Source organism: Dicentrarchus labrax, unplaced genomic scaffold, assembly GCF_905237075.1.
Source record: "Dicentrarchus labrax unplaced genomic scaffold, dlabrax2021, whole genome shotgun sequence".
In the NCBI taxonomy this organism is placed as follows: domain Eukaryota; kingdom Metazoa; phylum Chordata; class Actinopteri; family Moronidae; genus Dicentrarchus; species Dicentrarchus labrax.
This window is the reverse complement of record NW_026136720.1, coordinates 174739-199236: the sequence shown is the minus strand read 5'-3', so window position 1 is coordinate 199236 and position 24498 is coordinate 174739. Positions and strand designations below refer to the sequence as shown.

The following is a 24498-nucleotide window of genomic DNA, read 5'->3' as shown; positions in this document are numbered from 1 at the left end:
TAGGATTTTACCTGGAAGCTTTTATTTAAAATTGATTTGGGTTTAAGGTTTTGGTCACGTAGATATAGAAAAACTTAAAAGTTACAGTCACATGGATTAAACATTCACTGTTTCATATTTTTTAACTTTTAAACTGGAATCAAATAATTGATAGTCAGTCATTTAGATTTTATTGCATTCATTTTAACTCAAAACTCCAACTTTTAAACATTCCTGATGGTTAAACAAAGGTTTGCTTAAAACTGAAGGAGAACCAGCCAATTAAATTCATCTGTTTGAACAGTTTCAACCATCCACATATATAAAGATGGCTGACATGGCAGCTTCATGAACTATAAGCTTTACTCTTTCTATCTCCCCCTGGAGGAAGATGGCAGCAGCCGTATCCAGATTTTCTGGTTCATTAGGACAGTGAGAGGAAGTGAAGACTGCCATCTTTATATGTGGATGAGTTTAATCTGCTTCCGGCTGGACTGAATTAATTGTTTTTACTGTTTTTGTTACATTTTACAAGCTGTTGAACATCTGTTTTTTGTGTAAAGCAGTTTTAAAACCTGATGGTGTGTTCAAGAATGCTCAAATTCTGCATTTATCTGGAAATCTGCTGAAATTAAAACATTCAATATCTTTAGCAGAGCGATTTCTTTGGTTTCATCCAAACACTTTTGGAATGAAAGTCTTTAAGTTTTGGTACAGGTCACAGTGTAGACATGACCTTTAATCCTAGAACAAACAGGTGCTGTAGACGGTGACCTTGTGGCTGATCTCCTGCAGCAGCTCCTTGACTGCAGCCTCCAGCTCCACCAGCTGCTCCGCCTTCACTTCCAGAGTCCGCTGGTTGTCTCCGTAGGACTTCTCCAGATCTGAAAGACACAAAGTTTGATTGAGTTTATTTTTGAAACTTTTGGGATTAAAAAGGATTTATCTTCACTCTCTCTTTTTATCCACACAGGGCTCTGCTCATGTGATGTTTTCTGTTTTACATTTTTTGAGGGTGGAGACAGGTGTGATATCAGTTCAGGGACTTTTGCTAATCTAAACTTAGATATATATATTTAGACTGTTTTTCAGCTATCAATCTTCATCAGTTAACTTCAGTAATTTCTTCATCGAAGCCATCAACCTGTCTATTAGACCTGATCCCAGCTAGGCTGCTTAAAGAAGTTGTTCCCTTAATTGGCACTTCTTTACTGGATACGATTAATTTTTCTTTATTATCAGGATATGTACCACAGTCCTTTAAAGTAGCTATAATTAAACCCCTTCTTAAAAAGCCCACTCTTGACCCAGGAGTTTTAGCCAACTATAGACCAATCTCTAACCTCCCCTTCCTCTCTAAGATTCTGGAGAAGGTAGTCGCCAAAGAGTTGTGTGACTTTTAACATAACAATAGTTTATTTGAGGATTTTCAGTCAGGATTTAGAGTTCATCATAGCACAGAGACAGCTCTGGTTAAAGTTAATAATGACCTTCTGATTGCTTCTGACAATGGACTTGTCTCTGTACTTGTATTATTAGATTTTAGTGCTGCATTTGACACCATTGACCATAATATTCTTTTACAGAGACTTGAGCATCAAATTGGTATTAAAGTAACCGCACTAAGCTGGTTTAAGTCATATTTATCAGATCGTTCGCAGTTTGTACATGTTAACGATGAATTAATTCCACAAGGTTCTGTACTTGGACCAATACTATTTACTCTATATATGCTCCCTTTAGGCAACATTATTAGGAATCACTCCATTAACTTTCACTGTTATGCAGATGATACGCAGTTATATCTATCGATCAAGCCCGATGAAATTAATCAATTATCTAAATTACAAACATGTCTTAAGGACATAAAATCCTGGATGAGCTGCAATTTTCTAATATTAAACTCAGAAAAAAACGAAATTCTTGTTCTTGGCCCCAAAAACCTTAGAGACTCACTGTCTAAAGATATAGTTACTCTAGATGGCATTACCTTGGCCTCTAGCACCACTGTCAGGAATCTTGGAGTTATCTTTGATCAGGATTTGTCTTTTAACTCCCACATAAAGCAGACCTCTAGGACTGCCTTCTTTCATTTATGTAATATTACAAAAATTAGACACATCCTATCACAGACAGATGCAGAAAAACTAATCCATGCATTTGTTTCTTCAAGGCTGGATTACTGCAACTCCTTATTATCAGGTTGCCCCAATAAGTCCATTAAAACGCTCCAATTAATTCAGAACGCTGCAGCACGAGTACTGACAGGAACTAGAAAAAGAGATCACATCTCTCCTGTACTAGCTTCTCTGCACTGGCTCCCTGTAAAATTTAGAATAGAATTTAAAATCCTCCTCCTCACCTATAAAGCTCTTCATGGTCAGGCCCCTTCATATCTTAAAGAGCTCATAGTACCCTATTACCCCACTAGAACACTACGTTCTCTGAATGCTGGGCTACTTGTGGTTCCTATAGTCTCTAAAAGTAGAACAGGAGCCAGAGCCTTCAGTTACCAAGCTCCTCTCCTGTGGAACCAGCTTCCAGTTGTGGTTCTGGAGGCAGACACCCTCACCACATTTAAGAGTAGGCTTAAGACATTCCTCTTTGACAAAGCTTATAGGTAGGGCTGGATCAGGTGAGTCCTGAAGCATCCCTTAGTTATGCTGCTATAGGCCTAGACTATTGGGGGATTTCCCATGGTGCACTGAGCTCCTCTCTATCTCTCTCTTTCTGCACTCATTCATGTCCCATTAATGCATGTTACTAACTTCACTTGTTCCCCTGAGTTCTTGTGCTTTCTCGTCTCGCAGGTTCTTATCGATCCTGGTGGAGCCTCCTGCCATGGTCCTGCTAGATTGCCATTGCCAATACTGTTGTTGCTGTGCACCTGTCTGTCTGTCTCTCTCTCTCTCTCTCTGTCTCTCTCTGTCTCTCTCTCTTTCACCCCAACTGGTTGAGGCAGACGACCACCCACCTAGAGCCGAAGGATCTGTCCTAGGTTTCTGCCTTTTAACAGGCAGTTTTTCCTTGCCCTTGTCGCCAAGTGCTTGCTCATGGTGGTACTGTTGGGTCTCTGTAAATAATGTTTTAAAGAGTTCGGTATAGACCTACTCTATTTGAAAAGTGTCCTGAGATAACTTCTGTTATGAATTGGCGCTATACAAATAAAATTGAATTGAATTGAATTAAAATAAGTGTGATGTCAGTGTGGTGTCACCTTTAAGCAGCTGCAGTTTGTCGCTGGCCTTTAGCAGCAGCTCTTTGGCTTCCTGCTGCAGTGACTCCGCCCTCTTCTTTGCATCGGTGACGCCCCCTGCTTTCTGACTAACCAGCTGCTCCACTGAGGAATACTTTTCTTTCAGCTCTGAGTTCAGGTCCTAAACACACACACAGACCATTAGCTCTGTATTCATTAGTTTTAAGCTGCTGCAAGATTACAATCCGACAGTTGAACTCACCTTTTTGACCTCCTCTGCAATCTTTTCGATACTTGCTGCGTCCTGATTGGTTCGTTCAGTGCTCAGCGTGACGTTCAGAGCTTTGTCCCTCAGCAGCATCACATCCTGCTCGAGCCGCTGCAGCCTCTGAGTGGCGTTATTCAGCTTCAACTCAGCATCTGTTGTCTCTGACTCCACCTGAACACAGTACAGACGAGGAAACATTCCTTTCATGTTTCTGAAATTGATGTAAATGTTTAGTGCACATTTAGATGTAGTACTGACAGAGGACAGCAGGTTGTTGGTGCTGTGAATGTCGGTGGCAGCCTGCTTGATAGCACTGCTGGCGGCGTTCTGGGCTCTCTGAGCTTCTTTAAGAGCTCTCTTCACTTTCTCTGCAGAGTCCTTCACATCCATCGCCTCCTCACTGATGGACACAGGAAGTCACATTTGGTCAGTTCATTACAGGCTGTCAAGCCTTTATCATACAACACAACTTTGATGATATGACACCTGGCTCGGCGGGCCTGGTCCAGCAGGTTCTCGGCTTTCTGGATGTCATCGGCACTTTGCTGCAGGATGGTCTCCACGTGTCCCAATTCTCCCACCTTCTGTCGGATCTCGTCAGTGAGGTTCTGCAGCTGAGCTGGTGTCGTTGGCATCTGCATGGCCAGGACCTCATTAGCCACAAGCTCGATGCTCTCCAGGTCTGCAGCGTCCTCTGAAAGAACAGGAATGATTTTATGGTCACGGCCAAACATCTGTTATATTGTTTTTTACTGCAGTTTTTGATAAAGTTAATTTTAATTGAATGGTACTGTGTTATTAAAGGTTCAATCTTCAGATTTTGAATAATTGTATTTTTCCGTGTTGATTATAGCCAGCAATAAATGATGTAGCAGTACAAAGCTAACAATTGCTTTCTACTAGCCAAAAGCAGTGCGAGGCAGGGGCATCCAGCTAGCTAACTGTAGCTAAGCTAAGGTGGGGTTGTCCGGCTGGCTGTTTTTTGGCTGTGCGGTGTGGGTCTGGCGTTGGTTGCTTCGTGGGGTTGGTGGGCTGATTTGTAAACGGCGAGCTAGTTAGTAGCATAGAGCTAATGGTCCAAATAAAATATAGGATCATTGCAGATAGTAATGATTGCCAGGCTGACAGAGAGTCACAGCTCTATTGAGCCACGTATCCCCATAACCCTCAGCAGCAACGACTTTATGAGCTGCTTTAATGATAAAATGATTACTGTTAGAGACAAAATTAATTACCAAATGCCCTCAACAGGTATCGCTGTCACCAAGTTCAGGAACCTTAACAAATGTAAAATACGATATATATTTAGACAGTTTTTCTGCTATTGATCTTCATAAGCTGACTTAATTTTTAGAAGAAAAAATAATAATTTTATTGCCTTTATTTGATAGGGACAGCCGAAGATAGACAGGAAAGGGGGGTAGAGAGAGGGGGGATGACACGCAGCAAAGGGCCGCAGGTCGGATTTGAACCCTGGGCCGCTGCAGCAAGGACTCAGCCTCAGTACATGGGTTGCCAACTCTACCAACTGAGCTAACCCAAATAACTTAATAATTTATACATCAAAGCCATCCCAACTAGACTGCTTAAAGAAGTCGTACCCTTAATTGGCACTTCTTTACTGGTTATGATCAATCTTTCTTTATTGTCAGGATATGTACCATAATCCTTTAAAGTAGCTGTAATTAAACCCGTTCTTAAAAAGCCCACTCTTGACCCAGGGGTTTTAGCTAACTATAGACCAATCTCTAACCTCCCCTTCCTCTCTAAGATTCTGGAGAAAGTAGTCGCCAAAGAGTTGTGTGACTTTCTACATAACAATAGTTTATTTGAGGATTTTCAGTCAGGATTTAGAGTTCATCACAGCACAGAGACAGCACTGGTTAAAGTTAATGATGACCTTTTGATTGCTTCTGACAATGGACTTCTTCTCTGTGCTTGTATTATTAGATCTTAGTGCTGCATTTGACACCATTGACCATAATATTCTTTTACAGAGACTTGAGCATCAAATTGGCATTAAAGGAACCGCACTAAGCTAGTTTAAGTCATATTTATCAGAATGCTCTCAGTTTTTATACGTTAACGATGAATCTTCCATAAATACTACAGTTAGTCATGGAGTTCCACAAGGTTCTGTACTTGGACCAATACTATTCACTTTATATATGCTTCCCTTAGGCAACATTATTAGGAATCACTCCATTGACTTTCAATGTTATGCAGATTCAATTCAATTCAATTCAATTTTATTTGTATAGCGCCAATTCATAACAGAAGTTATCTCAGGACACTTTTCAAATAGAGCAGGTCTAGACCGAACTCTTTATAACATTATTTACAGAGACCCAACAGTACCACCATGAGCAAGACCTTGGAGACAAGGGCAAGGAAAAACTGCCTGTTAAAAGGCAGAAACCTAGGACAGATCCTTCAGCTCTAGGTGGGTGGTCGTCTGTCTCGACCAGTTGGGATGAGAGAGAGAGAGAGAGAGAGAGAGAGAGAGAGAGAGAGAGACACACAGACAGGTGCACAGCAACAACAGTATTGAGCATTCAGAGAACGTAGTGTTCTAGAGGGGTAATATGAAGGGGCCTGACCATGAAGAGCTTTAAAGGTGAGGAGGAGAATTTTAAAGAGAGAGAGAGCGAGAGACAGACAGAAACAGATGATACCCAGTTATTCTTGTCGATCAAGCCCAATGAAATTAATCAGTTATCTAAGTTACAAACATGTCTTAAGGACATAAAAACCTGGATGAGCTGCAATTTTCTGATGTTAAACAAAAAAAACTAAATTCAGTAACACTTTATAATGAGTACACACTATTAAGCATTAGTTAAGCATGAATAAATAATGAAATCATCATTTATAAGGCATGAATACACATTAGTATGTAGTTTATTAACACTGTTAAAAATGTTTTATTTATCATTGATAAGCACATTAGTTATGGATTAGTAAATACTGAATTCATCATTTATAAAGCATGATTCTGCTGTAAATAGTCATTACTATGTGGTTTATAATCACAGTTATAAATGTTTCACTCTTCATTGCACTGTACATTTCTGCATGCACTTGCACATCCACTATTCAGACATGTATTAATGATTAGTAACTGTGTTAGCAGATGTTCTATAAAACTCACAACAAATTCATTTTCTAATGATGGCCTATAAACAGTTATTAATGCAGGAATTCATGAATTGAGGCAGTTACAAAGCACTTACTACTCGTTAATTAAGTATTTTGCACGAGCTCATCTAAAGTGAGCACTATCTATGTCTTATTAAGCATTTACAAATGAGATATAAAGGCTGACAATGCCTCGAGACTCACAAAATGTTCAGTTATCTTAACAGACGAAGGAGAGACACAACACAAAGGGATATAGAACATATTGTATTGATATTTACTGCAACTTTCCAACATATTGTATGAAGACGAACAATGGTGGTTTATGAAGACATGCTATTGTTGTGATCTTATCTGTTTGGGACGTGTATTTTGAGCTTGCAATCCCGCTCTCAGCACGTCATCAACGTGATGACGGTGGGAAGCGGGATGTTACGTCATATTTACGTTAACTCTCAGAAGTTTCTGACAGTGCGGCCAAGGGGAGCATGGAGAAGCACATTTGAGTCGGCTCGGCGGCTGTCAGCGGCACTAGTGGTGAGTATGTGTCTTTGTTTGGTAGCACACAATATGGTTGAAAGCTAATGTTAGCTTGTCAGCAGCTGCAGGTGTTTGCCCTCGCTCCCCGACTAACGTTACTAACGTTACCGACCCGCCCGCGGTGGCTAAGCCGACCTAGTCTAGTCTCATCTAGCCGGGCCAGGTGAGTGCCTAGCAGCGGCAGGTCAGCTTAGCCACCGCGGGTGGATAGAACATCTGCTAACACAGTCACTAATCATTACAGAAAATACATGTCTGAATAGTGGATGTGCAAGTGCATGCAGAAATGTACAGTACAATGAAGAGTAAAATATTTATAACTGTAATTATAAACCACATAGTAATGACTATTTACAGCAGAAACATGCTTTATAAATGATGAATTCAGTATTTACTAATCCATAACTAATGTGTTTATCAATGATGAATAAAACATTTGTGTGTTTATAAACTACATACTAATGTGTATTCATGCGTTATAAATGATGAATTCAGTATTTATTCAAGCTTAACTAATGCTTAATAGTGTGTACTCATTATAAAGTGTTACCCGAAATCCTTTACTTGGCCCCGTAAAACCACAGAGACTCACTGTCAAAAGATATAGTTACAATAGATGGTATAACCTTGGCCTCTAGCACTACTGTCAGGAATCTTGGAGTTATCTTTGATCATGTCCATTCATTCCCACATAAAGCAAACCTCCAGGACTGCCTTTTTTCATTTACGCAATATTACAAAAATTAGACACATCCTGTCACAGACGGATGCAGAAAAACTAATCCATACATTTGTTACGTCTAGGCTGGATTACTGCAATTCCTTATTATCAGGTTGCCCCAATAAGTCCATCAATTAATTACCAATTAATTCAGAACGCTGCAGCAGGAACTAGGAAAAGAGATCATATCTCTCCTGTATTAGCTTCTCTGCACTGACTCCCCGTAAAATTGATAAAGCTTATAGTTAGGGCTGGCTCAGGTGACTCCTGAACCATCCCTTAGTTATGCTGCTAAAGATGTTCGTGTCCTTCTGTTAACTTGAATTGGCGCTATACAAATCAAATTGAATTAAATTTAATTTAATTTAATTTAATTTAATTAACGTTATTCTAAATATGATTGTCAGTTATTTTACAGCGTTCAGTGTTGGTCGTTGTTGGCCGATGCCCAGGATGAATTAACAGGACGCTGACTTCAGTTCAGTGAAAGGCCACCGGTGGCGCTGTTAACTACAGTTCACTGAATGGCCAATGGTGGCACTGTGTGACTATAGCTGACTGCCAATCCTTCACTGAAATACCGCAGAGATCAGTCATATCCACGTCCTCCATAAGGTCAAACATTCCAAAAGAATCAATTTTCTTTCTGTTTCTGTGCAGATGATCTGATCACCTGAGCTACCTGATGCCATCCTATCCTTGATGTTTATTTGTGGTAAACAGGAAGTGATACGTACGTGTAAGGAAGTCTCTGATCTGTCTGATGAGACTTCTCAGCTCCTCGTTGCTCTGGTCCACTTTATTTTTGGTTCTGTTGGTTTTCATCAGGACGTCCTGAGCACTCAGCTTCGCCTCATCTGCTTTCAGTTTGGCCTCTGATACCTGAGGGCAAAACACAGGTGAGCACATCCAAACTGAGCCAGAACCTGCACAGAACAGGACCAATCAAAAACCTTGGACTCACCATCTTGGAGAGTTTCTCCACTTCTTCCACGGCGCTCAGAATTTCCAGTTCAGTGTCTATGGCCTTTCTCCAGGTGCTGCTGGCCATCGTCACGACACCGTCACATCCTTCACCGCCACACATGGTCCGACCCTCAGAATCTACACAGCCCAGACCTCCGCAGGGAGAGGACCCACACGAGTCCTGACCTGATGATGGACTGCCGCAGGTCTGTTATAACCAGGACAGACCAGAAAATAGACGGGTTTAAGGCAAAGATATGATCTGAAATCATCTACACGCCTTCATAAACATGTTAATCTCACACCTTGTGGCTGATCTCTGTTAGGTCCAGAGTCTGCAGCTCTCCAGCCAGGTCGTCCAGTCTGTGAGCATGCTCAGTCTGTCTCCTCAGGAACTCCTCTCTGGTTTGGTTAATTTTCTCCTCTGTGAGTTGTCGTAGAGTGCTGGAGGTTTCAACAACACTGCCAGAGTCGATGGTGGAAGTGTTTGCTCGAGCTTCAGCTGCCTGTGACTGCAGGAAGTACTTAGTAACGCTGTCCGTCGCCCCTGGCAACAGACAGGAAGTACAGATCAGCTGAAGAAAATTTAATTTAGTTCCGACTGACGACTGTCTACTCAAACAAATAATAAATAATCACTAATAATCACATTATGAATAATTACTGTGTCCTTTGTAGCTGAATGTATTTCAGTTTCTTTTGTAACTGATACAGGGACAAATGATAACTGGTTCAAGTATTCCTCCAGACCAGAAGAAGTGAAGAGACCAGAACTTAAAACAGTCCTGACTGGTATGAGATTGTCTGTTCACATAGTTCTGCCGCAACCCCGCTGACCTCTGACCCATCTCACCTCTGATGTCTGAGTTCTTGATGAACTCGACCTGATCCAGCAACTCCTGAACGGTCCGCTCCAGTTTCTGAGCGTCCGACGTCACTGAGTTCAATTTAGTTTCTACGGCCGAGTCTGAGTCCTCCACCTGGACCAGAGTCTGTTCAGTATGGTTCAACATCAGGCTCAGGGCCCCCATCAGGTCACTGACGGACACACAGGTCAAAGGTCACAGTTTACATTAATCTCCGGAATAAAGTTAATCTCACCTGGTCTGTTGCAGCAGATTAAAGCTAGTCTCACCTGGCCTGTTGGAGTAGCTCCTGGATTTCAGTCAGCGGTTGGGAGGCCGGGTTCTGGTTTAGGATGGTCCGGATGTCAGCAACACTCCTCTCCATGCTGTTGATGGACTTCCTGTATGGTCCGCTGACTCCGCTGGCTTTCAAGGCATTGACCTTGTTAACAAGGCGGTGTGTCTGATTGGTCAGCTGACCGATGACTTGGTCCCACTCGGCAAAGCACTGGTGGCAGCGGTGGCAGTCGGGGAAGGTCCCGGAGAACCCACGGGCACAGACATCGCAGCGTGGACCGAAAACACCATCCACACAGACACAGTGACCGCTGGCTTTGTTACACTGCAGCTCTGAGATACCACGAGGGTCACAGTCACATGCTGAGACAGAAACACAATTAGGGTTACAGGTGGACTACCACGGCTCTGCTGGTTTAACCTGAAGACCTGTTAGACCTGTAGGTCCCTGGACAGAGACTGACTGAGAAAGAGGATCTCTATTTGGTTTCAGTCTGACTATGGTGGTCTGTTTTTGGAGCACAAATCTGATTTTAGCATTAATTCATGAGGGAAACTCCATTGTGATGCTTTAGATTATTTTCTAAACTCAGTCAGAAAGTCATTGGGGGTCAAATGGTTAAGACCCATCACTGAATATCAGGTGGACAGCACCATCTAGTGGACAGAATCTATGTTCACACGAGTCTCTGTTATTTTTGGACATTTTGTTGGACAATATAGAGAGGACAGTTAATGAAGGACAGATGTCTCCACTCAAATTTTGTTGATGACTCTCATCATCTTAATTTATTCTGACAGAAAAGTTCAGTGATGAGTTGTACCAACCTATCTTTAGTAAGTCTGTAGACTTGGATTTTATGTTGGTTGCACCAACCAAACTTTATCCTGGACTTAACTACATCCTGCCTGAACATCTACTATAGATAAGAGCAGGCATCCTTGGAGATAAATAGCAGAATAAATAATTGTTCAGACTCCGGCAAAGAAAGACATTTCTTTGAGAAAAATCCACCAAACTGGCAGGTTCCTCCACTGAAAATATCATTATAAGTAAGTAAGTAAGTAAGTAAGTAAAGCTTTCTTTATATAGCACCTTTTTGACACAGAGATCAACAGTAAACAAATAAACATAAGGGTATAAACATACCCAATCAAACAAACATAGGGAGCATCTAAATATCAACAAAGGAAGATAAAACAAGAGGGAAAGAATAAATTAAAAGAGAGACGACAGATGAGGAAACAATATGCAGTAATTAATAAGCAAAATTTGACTTTACGCTTACTCCTGATAGCCAGTCTTAGTGAGAAGGTTTAAGCCTGGATGGTGCAACCGGTGTCACTATTAGGCCAGACTTAAAACGTCAAGTTAGGACTAATCTAGATTAAGACCAGATGTAAGACCAGATAGTGGTCTGTTAGTGCAACCAGCACCTAAATTCACAAAATATCTCAAGATATTAAGTGTCTACTGTCGGAGTTAAACGTCTAGAAGAAACAAAATAATGAATCATCGTCTGCACATGCAGACAGACAGAAAGACAGACAGAGAGAGAGACTTCTAACAGGAAGAAGAGACTCTCAGTGGGTGAGGAGCAAACGCTGTGGGGGAGGTAAATAAAAATATCTTATATCTATAATTTAGTGGTAAAACATTAACAGGAAGAGTCAGAGACAAACTGTCTGAAGAACTGTTCAACAAAACATCTGGATTCGTGTGTGTGTGTGTGTGTGTGTGTGTGTGTGTGTGTGTGTGTGTAACATCTGGTTTGTATTAAACAGCTGGAGCTCCACCTACATTCAGAAACTACAAACCTGAAACTGAAAGAGATTTTCCTTTCATTCAGAGACAGACTTTAATATTCTACAGACTCTGTGAGGACTTTTTCTTTGTCGGACTTCCATTAATCTGCAATCAATATCTACATTATCTTTATTCAATAGCATCTGAAAATGTATGTAATCAACAAAGATGCATAATCATTATATATATATATATTATCTTTTTAACGTTTAATCATAATCGAATATATATAATATATAATTATATATATCTATAAAGGTATCTTCATAAGACCTCTCCTGTACATTGTTTGTAAACCCTATATATATTGAAATCATTATATGTTTCTCTTCTTTTATGTCCCTTTACTTCTCTCTGCTCTTACTCCTTTGGTCTATCTGTCCTTTCTCTCTCTTTCTCTCTCTTTCTCTCCCGCTCTCCCTCTCTCCCTCTCTCTCTCCCGCTCTCTCCCCCTCTCAACTCCTCTCTGCAGGTCTGGTTTCTGACCTTCAGCTCTGCCTCACACTAACAATGTCACTTTGTGCCTGGTTGTGGATTTTGGGATATTTAGAGGTTCAGACATATCTCCGGTCTAGTCTCCATGGCAATGGGACTGCCGGGCCTCAGGGAACATCTGGACTTAATATCAGTTGCAGCAGATCAGAGCAGAGGATGCTGGGAGCAGGAATGTTCCCACGGGGCAGTGGCTCATTTTCTGTTCTGTCCTCCAGAGGAAATCTTTAATAAAACTGATGTTTGACGACCTTTCACCTTCTCTAACACTAATTCTCTGGTTTCATGTAATGAACACATAAACAGGGACCGTACCGTGACATTTGATCACTGGGTCTCCCCAGAACAGCTCTCTACACTCGCTGCATGTTCTTCCTCCGAAGCCGGGCAGACAGGAACACTGACCACTGATCTGTGGACCAAACAAAGTGTTTACATTCAGATGTCCAAACAAGAAATCATCATCTGAACCAGGACAGGAGTGTCTCTGTAATAAATGCAGACACACTAACAATTCACTTTAGTAAAGTAGAAAACATTAAAGGTTTGAAACTGCTCCTCACCTCGTTACAGGACGTCCCGTACGAGTGTTTGGGGTCACAGCTGCAGGTCTGACAGCCGCTGCTGCTCGCTATGTTCCAGGTGTCGGACGCGCAGTGGTCGCAATGTTGACCGATCACGTTGGGGAGGCAGTGACACTGACCGCTGCTGCGGTCACAGTGACAGTCGCCTGATGATGGACAGCTGGAGGGATCGCTGCCCAGCTGGTTACAAATGCACTCTGTGCACAAGAACCAGACCTCATAAGGTTTTATCAATATTTTACTCACACTTTAAACTAGAACCCAGTTAAGACTTCATTAAGATTTTATCAAGATTTTGTTACAATTCTGTCAGTAACTCTTTGAATTTTGTAAAAATTTAACTACATTTTATTCTTCAACTGGCCCCTTTCTATCTTTGTATCTATCTATCTATCTATCTATCTATCTATCTATCTATCTTAGCAGTGAAGTGCTTGCCATGGTAACCCAGTAAACTCAGTGTACTCACTCCTGCAGTCCTGCAGCATGGCGTTGCCATAGTAACCCAGCTTGCAGCTCTGGCAGGCCGTGCCTTCGCTGTGATAAAGGCAGCGCACACACTCCCCTGTCCCGGCGTCGCAGGACTCCGGGTCCAACATGTCGATGTTGTTATTGCATTGACAGGGCTGACACTGCCCGCCCACCTCCCCAGGGTTTCCATAGTAACCAGGTGAGCACTCGTCACAGCGACCACCTGCAGAGAGAAGGAAAAAGAACTGAGGATCAGAGCTTCAACTCCCATCAAACATTTTTAAGCTGCGGTGGTCATCAGTGAGCCCACTACAGTCTTTACTTCATAACTGGAGCTTTAACTATATTTAAACCTGATAGACAATCAGAAGCCAGTGCTGTACACTGGAGATAAGTATAGTAATAAAGTCAGTAGATCTCAGTAAAATATTTTCCACTCAGACTGTTGTAGGTGGAAACAGAAGGAGAAAGTTGGTGATTCATGCCTGAACATCTCATTTCCTGGTCAAATAACAGAGTCACATCACATTCCTGCTCTCAGCTCCTATTTACATCACACTAAATCACAAAGCTTATTCTCTTTAAATGAAACCCTGTTTGTGCCCACAGGGCAGCTTCTGTTTGACTCACGAAAACTAAGACAAATACTGGAGTTTATTTCACTTAGAACTTCCTACTGAAAGCCTCAATGTCCTCAGGCCTAATTCAAACTATAATCGTCTGAGTTTTATTCTCATATGACGACAATAGCCACAACAATGGGGAATGAATGATAATAATGATAATAATGATAATAATAATAATAATAATATTAGTAGCATTAGTAATATTGGTAATATTGGCAATAGGGGTCATGCAGGACCATGGCAGCACGATGCAAACTAGAGCTTTTTTTTACCTCTGTATCCAGTGTTGCAGACACAGATGACCTGCTGTGAGTCGTCACCATGGTAACAACTTCCTGCGAACTGCCGCAGGCTGCCTGGCCCATCAGGACACATGCAGGGGCGACAGTGGTCACCTGACCCCAGCACTGGGTCGCCGTAGTAACCTTCCAAACACCTGAACACAGGTTAGAGACAGGAAGTGATGAGGACATGACCCCTGACCTTCCTTGTGTTACATCACAGGTGTTAGTCACCTGTCACAGTTTGTATTATATTACAGGTGTAACTCACCTGTCACAGTTGTGTCCGGTGCTGTGGTCCCTGCAGTCAGTGCAGGCTCCGGTGTTGGGGTCGCAGTCGTCAGTGTGTCCATTGCAGGAGCAAGGTTGGCAAGTGGGGAAGCCCCAGTGACCCGGAAGACAGCGTTCACACTGCCGACCATAGGCTCCCACAACACAAACACACTGACCACTCAGCTGATCACAGAACAAACTCTGTGAACCCTGAGGGTTGCACTCACACGCTGCAAACACAAAAACAAAAAAATACAGTTTGACTGATGGTTGTTCACGACTGTAGGGAAACCTGAACTCAATGTCCAACATAGCGTTGTATCAAACACACACTGTTGTATCAAACATACCGTTGTATTAAACACACACCGTTGTATCAAACACACACCGTTGTATCAAACACACTCTTGTATCAAACACACACTGTTTTATCAAACACACCGTTGTATCAAACACACACCATTTCATCAGAGAGACTGTTGTATCAAACACGCACTTTTGTATCAAACACACACTGTTGTATCAAACATACACTGTTGTATCAAACAGACTGTTGTATCAAACACACTGACCCCTGCAGCCGTTGGGTCCAAACTGGAATGTGGTCGGAGCACATCTGTCACAGTTCCTGCCGACCACGTTGGGGCGACACTGACACTGACCCCCACTGGGGTCACACACTGTGCTGAGGGAGCCTTGAGGGTCACATTGGCATTCTGGGAGATGGAGTACAACACATGGGACACGTTAGACAAGCAACAAGATCAGTTCAAGAGAGCAATGCTTCCTTCACAGATCCTGTCTGAGTGATGATGACAGATTAATGAGGTCTGGAGAGGTTTGAGGAATGTGAAGAAGAAACCAGTCGAGTCTTGTTCAGGAGGATCAGAAAGACAGACGCATCGATGAGCGACATCAGATTAACAATAATAGCAGGAAAGAAAGAGTAAGTCAATTATAAAGTGTCTCCCACATAAAGCAGACCTCTAGGACTGCCTTCTTTCATTTACGTAATATTAGAAAAATTAGACACATACTATCACAGACAGATGCAGAAAAACTAATCCATGCATTTGTTACTTCAAGGCTGGATTACTGCAACTCTTTATTATCAGGTTGCCCCAATAAGTCCATTAAAACGCTCCAATTAATTGAGAACGCTGCAGCACGAGTACTGACAGGAACTAGAAAAAGAGATCACATCTCTCCTGTACTAGCTACTCTGCATTGGCTCCCTATAAAATGTAGAATTGAATTTAAAATCCTCCTCCTCACCTATAAAGCTCTTCATGGTCAGGCCCCTTCATATCTTAAAGAGCTCATAGTACCCTATTACCCCACTAGAACACTACGTTCTCTGAATGCTGGGCTACTTGTGGTTCCTATAGTCTCTAATAGTAGAACAGGAGCCAGAGCATTCAGTTACCAAGCTCCTCTCCTGTGGAACCAGCTTCCAGTTGTGGTTCGGGAGGCAGACACCCTCACCACATTTAAGAGTAGGCTTAAGACATTCCTCTTTGATAAAGCTTATAGTTAGGGCTGGATCAGGTGAGTCCTGAACCATCCCTTAGTTATGCTGCTATAGGCCTAGACTATCGGGGGATTTCCCATGGTGCACTGAGCTACTCTCTTCCTCTCTCTTTCTGCACTCATTTATGTCCCTTTAATGCATGTTACTAACTCCACTTCTTCCCCGGAGTTCTTGTGCTTTCTCGTCTCGCAGGTTCTCATGGATCCTGGTGGAGCCTCCTGCCATGGTCCTGCTTGACTGCCATTGCCAATACTGTTGTTGCTGTGCACCTGTCTGTCTGTCTGTCGCTCTCTCTCTCTCTCTCTCTCTCTCTCTCTCTCTCTCTCTCACCCCAACTGGTCGAGACAGACGACCACCCACCTAGAGCCGGAGGATCTGTCCTAGGTTTCTGCCTTTTAACAGGCAGTTTTTCCTTGCCCTTGTCGCCAAGTGCTTGCTCATGGTGGTACTGTTGGGTCTCTGTAATTAATGTTTTAAAGAGTTCGGTCTAGACCTGCTCTATTTGAAAAGTGTCCTGAGATAACTTCTGTTATGAATTGGCGCTATACAAATAAAATTGAATTGAATTGAATTGAATTAATATTCTTATCAAAAAATTCAAAAAACATTTTTACGATTCATGTTTTATGGTTTTCTGTTTGTCTTAATTTTAAGGATGCAAGTGCCCCACTTTTTTTATTTTTAGGGCCCGATCACTGACCATGCGAAGGCCCTATTATAATTGAAGGAATTCTTCTTTTTCTTTTCCCTCCCAAACGAATGAATATTTGGAGGCTTTCCCATGCTCGAAAACTCATGGAACGTGGCACACGTCAGTTGTGGCGAAAAATTTAGTATTTTCTAGGGGTCCACTATGATCATAGCAAAATGGCCCCTCAGGGGCCTATAAACTGTAACACCCCTTTCACCAATATGCATAAAAATTGGCACACGCATAGATCTTATCCAGATGAAAAAAATCCAGATTTAGCGGCCATTTCTGGGGATTTGCACACGTTGTATTTGAACGAACTCCTCCTAGGGAATTGATCGGATGAACTTCAGATTTGGACACAGCCATCTAAAGACATTCACGATTGAAAGTTGTGCTATTTACGATATTCCGTCTAACGGTGTGTCCATGGCGTGGAATTTCAACGACTCGCCATGAAAGAGGGATTTGTCACAACTTCTGCGCACATGATCCGATCTCAACGAAACTTCACATGTTTGATAAGAGTCCTGCCTGAACACGTCTATGTGATAATATTTAGTAATAGTGCGAGCACCACCTAGTGGTGAGAGGCAATGTAATTTTTCATACTTCCATGTTCCACTTCTAGCAGGATGATTAGATCTAGCTGAAATTTAGTCAGGAAATGCAAAACATGTTGCTGATGATATTTCATGGTTGTGGGGACAGTTTGTTAAAGGGTGTGTCTGTGGCGTGGCGTCAAAATACCACCAGAACACATGAAGTTAGTATAACTTGAGTGTACATTGTCCATTCTGCTCCAAACTTCACATGTATGATTAGGGTCCTGCCCTAAACACTTCTATGTGATAATATTAACTAATACTGAGAGCGCCACCTAGTGGTGAAAGGAAGTGTCATTTCTATACTTTTATTTATATCTTTCAGCAGGTTGACCAGATCCAGCTGAAATTCTGTCAGAGGTTCCTTAGGACGATAATGATGACATATTATGAATCTTAAGAATTTGCGTAGAACCATGTTGCCATGGCGACGTGGCAAAAATCAGCTTTTCTGTTAACATTTGAACACTTTTTGGGGGGCTAAACATGCCCGAAACCACATGAAACTTTGCACAAAATTCAGTCGTGGCGAAGGCTAAGGTATTGTCTTGTCCTGTAGATAGGCATCGCAAAATGGCTTAGCCACGCCCCCCAGAATCAACCCATAAGATATGTACAACCGACATGTATGAAAATTGGCACGCATGTGTATCCTTATCAGAGAACAAAAAAGGCCTCTTGGACCCATAACCCAAACCCAATATGAAGACAGCCATTTTGAATTCCATGGTCAATTTTAGCGATTTTTTCGTGCTGTATTTGAACAACTCCTCCAAGGAAATTGATCGGATCAACTTCAGATTTGTCAGTAGGGGGGCGTTAGCGAGCGACTGATGGAGTAGTTTATAATTCCATAATTAAACAACATCCAACTTACAAATTACATTTAACACCCTGCAAGAACTTCTTTAGTTCATTGAAGGAGGACACAAAGTGAGTCCAAGCAAAGTTGATGGCATCAAATCTTTGGAAATATAGTTGAGCACTCACGCCTGGTGCAGAGAGGTGAACGAGGCGGCAGACTCCAATACAATGAAAATATGCGGCCAACACGGCCAATGTCGCCAAAGCAAGAGCGGCTTTCACAGATATCAGGAAGATGCTGCGGGCGAGACCGGGTGTCCGCTTTGGAATATTCTTTCCTGCTAGATTTTGCATTTCCCAACAATGAGGAAAAGGAGTTTTTGGATGCTACTGAAGCTATCGACTATGTGAAGATAGAAGTCATCCCAACAATGGAGCCAGATAATTGACTGTACTTTTATCCAACCTGGGATGATCACATCCTATGCTGTTTCAGATAGTTAACGATCAATATGAGTATCTTATGACTCATTACAGTGTTTGATATGTTTAGTTTTTGTATAGTAGTAGAGTATGGGTTCTCCCCGGTTGTCTGCATGCTTGTGTGCTGGCACGGCCATACGGTCAGGTATGTATTTTATGTTTCCTCGCGCATGCGCGGTGCATGGGAGTGAGCGGGAGAGCTCATATGTACATTGGAGTGGACATTTTTTTCTAATTCCTCATTTCATTTATCCAGAATATTTTTGTTACGCTTGGCTTACAAACAATTCATAACAACTTCGACTACATATACTTTAAGGGAAAGTTGTCGTTATAGTGTTGTCGTTTTACTGCCTTTCTCTGCAGGAGCCTGAGAGGTTAACCCTTTAAGTGCCAAAGTCGCAAAATTGCGACAGGACGTGGTACTGAATCAAACAGCTGTTTTCTCCTAATAGAGTGTTATATGTCGTTCATACTCCCCTCCACTAGTTGGCAGACATCCTGTACTTAGACCTTAGCTCAGAAAAACGTCATGTTTCAATGCAAAATGTTCGACGAAGTCCCATCCAAACTGTTGGGTGAGAAACCGCAAATAGTGTGCCAGGGCGCTATTTATGCTGAAGCAGTATTGCTGGATTTAGGAGTTATTGAGACGAAATAAATGAAAATGGCAAGCAAAAAGTTGACGATTAGGGAAGTGATGGGTCTCCTATTCGCTGACTCTGATTCTGAAGGGGAAAATCTACCTTTGGGAGATGACGGCCGGTCGATTAGTGAGAGTGATAGTCACAGTGCGTCTGTGCACCGGCGCTGCCGGGCAGAGCAAGGGAAGCACACAAGCACAGACACACAACCCTTTGCCCAACATAGGTGGGAGTACAACACAAACTCGTAGTATCAGTAAGGGAGCTAATGGATGTGGTAGAAGTAGCGGGGGTGGTGAGAATAGCGCTGGGACCAGCGTTAGTGTTCACTCTTTCTACCCGTCCATGCGCGGCAGTGGCGCAGCCATCCGATGCGGCAGTAGTGTGCCTGTCCATTTGTTAGGCTATGTGGTGGGGTCTCAATATTGTTCATATTGTCTCTGTACTGTGCCTTGCAATGAGAGGTTCCACACTCTACAAATACTACAAACTTTTATCTGGAAAGATGGGCACAGATTAGGCCTCTGCAGCTAAAAGACGCCTACTGTTATTATTATTATCAGAAGAGAATAAAAAAGAAAAGAAAAAGTGTCCTCCAATAGGGGGGGTGGTGGTGGGTATAAAAATCATAAAAAACGCCTACTGTTTACATGAGTTTTGTGGTAGTAATAGTTCTAGTTTACAACTGTTGGCTTACAATTTACTTTTACCTGTTCATTTGATATGTGGACAACATAACAAATGGATGGAGGGGAGTGAATCTGATGAAATAAGTTCAACTCTCTTTCAAAATATCAGGTATTTCATGGAAATTATACAATTCAATATGGCCGTCGCCATATGATGTCATAATATGCAAATTAGATGGGGAAATATACTCCCTAGATAAACTTTAGGTCATTCTCAATATTTGTCTCATTTACACTTTGTCTCTATCTCAAACCACTTTCAAGCCAGAGCCTCCTGAAACTTAGATGTCAAAATCTAGTATTTTTAAAAATAAAACCTGGCGCCTAAAGGGTTAATAGTGATAGTTAGTTAACTATTAGTGTGGCACCCTGTTAGCTCAGTGGGTAGCGCTGGCGACCCATGTACCGGGGCTCGCTGCGTGTCATCCCCTCTCTCTCTGCCCCCCTTTACTCTCTGTCTTCAGCTGTTCTATCAAATAAAGGCAATAAAAGCCCCAAAAAATAAAAATAAATTAGTAGTGTGGGGTTGAAGTCGCCCGTTCTGAATTTTGCGGTAATTTTTGGGCTTTTTTTGCGCTTTATTTGAACGAACTCTTCCTGGGGAATATATTGGATAATTTTCAAAATTGGTCAGTACAATCAAAACAAACTGCAGATAAAACGTTGTGCTATTTGTGACTGTATGTGAAAGGCGTGTCCATGGCATGTCATCAAATTTCAATGATTCACCAAAAAACAGATAGTAATCAACTTCAGTGTACAATGTCCAATCTCCACTAAACTTCACATATTCTTTAACAGTCCCACTCTGAACATGTCCTCATAACTTCAGCTTACATGGTTCACTCTCAGTGACACCTGAACATGTCTACATGACAATATTCAGATATAAAGATAGCGCCACCTACTGGCAACAGGAAGTAAGCGTTGTGTGGCAATTCTGATCTGATTTACGTGAAGTTTTCATGCTATGGTCCGCACGTGTTACACCAGCACGTGACGCGGCCGCAGCACACCCCAAGTTGCGTGGAGTGCAAGTGCCCGGTTATCTCTGCTTGCAGCCTAATATTAGTATTATTTTTTATATGTAGTTATGTTCATTCTGCCGGTTTAATATTTTGCACCCTGTGAACAATAAATACAAAGAGCAAGGTGCAAGGTCTTTTATCCTGTCATGTATGTGCAGCAGGGCAACGTTCAAAAGAGCTCGCTGAAGGTGAATATAAATAATCAGCGTGTGATGATTATTAAATACTCTCTCTGACAGTCACATCACTGATCTCATTGCCTTTTCTATCACAGATAAACGTGATAATGCCCGCTCAGCAAACCAAAAGCTTTACATCTGGAAATATCTGGCTGGTTCAGAGCATTACAATGTGAACACAACACCACAAATCTGCAGCCAAAGACAGATGCCGTATGATCTTCCATCAGCTAGTTACAATAATAACAACAGAATTTCAAAAATTCCATCAATATTTATAATATTAATGTCTCTAGACTCGTATGGTCACATAGTAATTAATGATACACAACAGCATTTTCACTACAGTGTGTTTTGAGGATTAATCACAAGACACTGCTTTTTCTAACAAGAAAGTTGGAAAAGAGGCTCTGATGAACTGGATGTCTCCTTCATGAAAATATCGACTTATAAGCGACCAGTCTGATGTGTGTGGAGCTATGTACGGTTTTCCTGTAGCAGTATGCAATTGATTTCAGGTGATTTAATGAAGGTAAACATATTAATGCTCTGGTTCACCTTCACTGTGACTGTATGGAAATTTATAGTATTATTACAGAATAATTTACGCTAACTTTGGAGACGTACACAGTAACATAATGGCGTGGCTCTATAGTGGCTCTCTAGCCCATGGAAGCCCATTCTCAGGTTAAACCAACTCTGAATAAGCACTAGCAGCAGCCCAGAACTAGCACTAGGTTCACATAGGTGGAAATTGGGTATATGTGTGAGACAGAACTAGGTTTTATTTTACCCTGAGGGTAATTCCTCCTTTCTGTTTTCATTCCAAAGAGTTCAAAGGTCAGAGCTGAGCAGATTCTTCAGGAGTCTGTTTATCTTCTTCTTCTGAAACTTTTCTCTGGTTTCATACAGTGATCAAAGCTTCATCCTCTGGATGTTGTTGGTACCGCAGAGAAAATCACTAAAATTTGGAAGTTTTTCCAGACATTTCAACCAGTTGGTCAGAGCTCATATGGCACACCTTAGTCACAGAATATAAAATAAAGTACTGGTTGGAACAAATCTTGGACACGCAGTGGGAGATTGTGAATGTGGACTGGTGTACCTTTAGCTCCCTGGTGCAACATGGCGGAGATGCTAAAGATGAAGTTTTGACAGATGTCAGTCATCTGAGATTTGATGACGCCCTGGCTGTTCTCAAGACAACGATAGCGCTGGAAAGTTTCCCAACCACTGTTCCCGATGGAGTCTCCTCCCTCTGAGGCTGTGAAGATCTCTAGGTTCTTACAGTGAGGCATCAACACAATCTGAGGACAAAGAAAACCATGACGGAATATCTTTAGTCATTGGACAAGATATTTAAAGACGTCACTATAATGGACTATAATGACCATTTTGGATCATTTTAGACCTCATATGATTGATTGAGAGAATAATCTGCACCAAGGTTAGCTGTAGTTTTTTCATATTCTATGTGTTTGAAGATCAGATCAGAGGTTCCTCACCGAGTCAATGAGTGTGTATGGAGACTGGACGTCACTGAGGGTCGAGTACAGCGGCAGACTGAGACGAATTGTGTAGTTCAGACCAGATTCAAAACAAACTGGTCTAGGAAGAACCACGTACCTGAGGTGATAGTCAGGAAACAAGAAAACAATTTCACTCACACAGAAATTCACAGTTGAAAGCACATGACCAAAGACAACTACAATAATTTCTAGAGGACATAAGTGGAGCTGCTCAATAATACAATCAATAAAAGCTTATAAACGCTTATGCTCCAAGTACCTTCTCTCTCTCTCTTCCCTACAGTGTCAAAGGTGTGCAACACTAGCTAACGTTAGCTTATAAATGGAGTCTGCAAACATCTACAAACAGGTCTAACAAGCTGCAGCTGGCTGGCTAAGCTTAGCTATCTGAGTGGATATGTTAGTTGTCTAATGTTCAATTTTCAATTTTATTTGTTTTATTTCATTTTATAATGTAAGCTTTCTTGCTAACATTATTGCTATGAAAATTAGTTTGTCCCCCAGCTAACATGATCCATGATACTAACTTATGTTTTCTGACAAAATGTGTTGATTTTAGCCGACAATTAATGACATTAGCTTTCTAGCCAAGAGCGATGCAAGGCATGGGCATCCAGCAGGCTAACTGAAACTAAACTGAGGTTGTCTTCCTCGTGGTTTTGGGTGATGGGGTGATTTGTAAACAGCGAGCTAGTTAGTAGCATGGAACTAATGGTCCAAATAAAATATAGGAACATTGCAAATAGTACCGTTATTTTAAATATGACTGTCAGTTATTTTACAGCATTCAGTGTTTGTCACTGTTGGCTGGCACCCAGGATGATGCAACAGGATACTGACTGCAGTTCACTGAACAGCCACTGGTGGCGCTGTTAGCAACAGTTTAATAACAGTTACATGCAGAAGCTTTAAATTATGATAGTGAGAGCTGTCAAAATATGGTGTAAAAATGTACATCTTTATGGAAAATAAATCTGTATAACATCTGTGTAAAGATGTAAATTTTTACACCATATTTGAATATAGGGAATAAATATATACAACAGAATAAATCTCGTCATCGTAAACAATCTCCTTTTTCCTCCAAAACTGTCTCTATTGAACCTGAAATCAACTTACACTTATTATATTTTTTGAGTAAAATTGTTAATTGTTGAATCTAACCGTGAGCCAGGGTGAAGTGAGATCATCTGGTTGTCGTCGTCGGGCACAGTGTTGACACAGCGACTGTCTGCTCTGATTGGTCCGGGTCTCATCACTGTCATCAGGACCTCCTCCCATTGGTCAGGCAGCTGCAGGACAAACAAACAGAACTTAAACTTTAAATGTTAACATTTTAGAATTATTACTTATCTTGTTCTCTCTATTAATTTACTTCTACACACAAATGTTTTATTATTATTATTATTATTATTATTATTACTGGACTGCCTATAAATTGGCTGGAGAAACAGATAAAACTTTTGTATTTTGTGTATTTGTTAGATTTGTGAAAAAGCAGCAAATGTACAGACTGTGTGCATTTTCTGTAAGGTGTTAGGAATACACTCTGGGGTTGCAGAATGTTGCCTGTTAATGTATCTCAACAGCATCCAATCACATGGTTTGAGCGGAGCTACACCTTGCTGACAGCAATCCTACCTGAGGTTCGTAGCGGATGATAATGTCATACTCCATGGAGTGGGGGATGTTGTCCAAAGAGAACTCCAGAAAGGCCCCCTCTGGGACATTGACCAGACCAATACCTGTCCAGGTGGGACTACGGTCAAGAGGGTGGGGCCTTGGGACCACCGTCACTCCCTAAAGAAACAAGAAGACCAATGAAACATCC

At 41.7% G+C, this 24498-nt stretch overlaps 1 protein-coding gene and 1 pseudogene across 2 annotated transcripts in view; one reads left to right on the top strand and one right to left on the bottom strand.

Annotated features, from left to right (window-relative positions):
* The window catches only part of LOC127353840 (cadherin EGF LAG seven-pass G-type receptor 1-like), a 147680-nt pseudogene that overhangs the window by 89049 nt on the left and 34133 nt on the right, over positions 1 to 24498 (top strand).
* The window catches only part of lamb1a (laminin, beta 1a), a 36133-nt gene continuing 11640 nt past the window's right edge, over positions 6 to 24498 (bottom strand). For both annotated transcript variants that reach the window (XM_051381193.1, XM_051381192.1), the window contains 20 exons: positions 24309 to 24467; positions 23832 to 23959; positions 22644 to 22764; positions 22244 to 22445; positions 15057 to 15200; positions 14483 to 14714; positions 14203 to 14366; positions 13303 to 13527; positions 12813 to 13030; positions 12565 to 12661; positions 9944 to 10313; positions 9662 to 9846; positions 9114 to 9355; positions 8807 to 9016; positions 8580 to 8724; positions 3930 to 4137; positions 3702 to 3843; positions 3438 to 3614; positions 3197 to 3356; positions 6 to 863 (listed from right to left, as the gene is read on the bottom strand). In XM_051381193.1, coding sequence (XP_051237153.1) covers positions 724 to 863; positions 3197 to 3356; positions 3438 to 3614; positions 3702 to 3843; positions 3930 to 4137; positions 8580 to 8724; positions 8807 to 9016; positions 9114 to 9355; positions 9662 to 9846; positions 9944 to 10313; positions 12565 to 12661; positions 12813 to 13030; positions 13303 to 13527; positions 14203 to 14366; positions 14483 to 14714; positions 15057 to 15200; positions 22244 to 22445; positions 22644 to 22764; positions 23832 to 23959; positions 24309 to 24467 — 3669 coding nt within the window. In that variant the 3' untranslated portion in view covers positions 6 to 723. The remainder of the gene's footprint in view (positions 864 to 3196; positions 3357 to 3437; positions 3615 to 3701; positions 3844 to 3929; positions 4138 to 8579; positions 8725 to 8806; positions 9017 to 9113; positions 9356 to 9661; positions 9847 to 9943; positions 10314 to 12564; positions 12662 to 12812; positions 13031 to 13302; positions 13528 to 14202; positions 14367 to 14482; positions 14715 to 15056; positions 15201 to 22243; positions 22446 to 22643; positions 22765 to 23831; positions 23960 to 24308; positions 24468 to 24498) is intronic.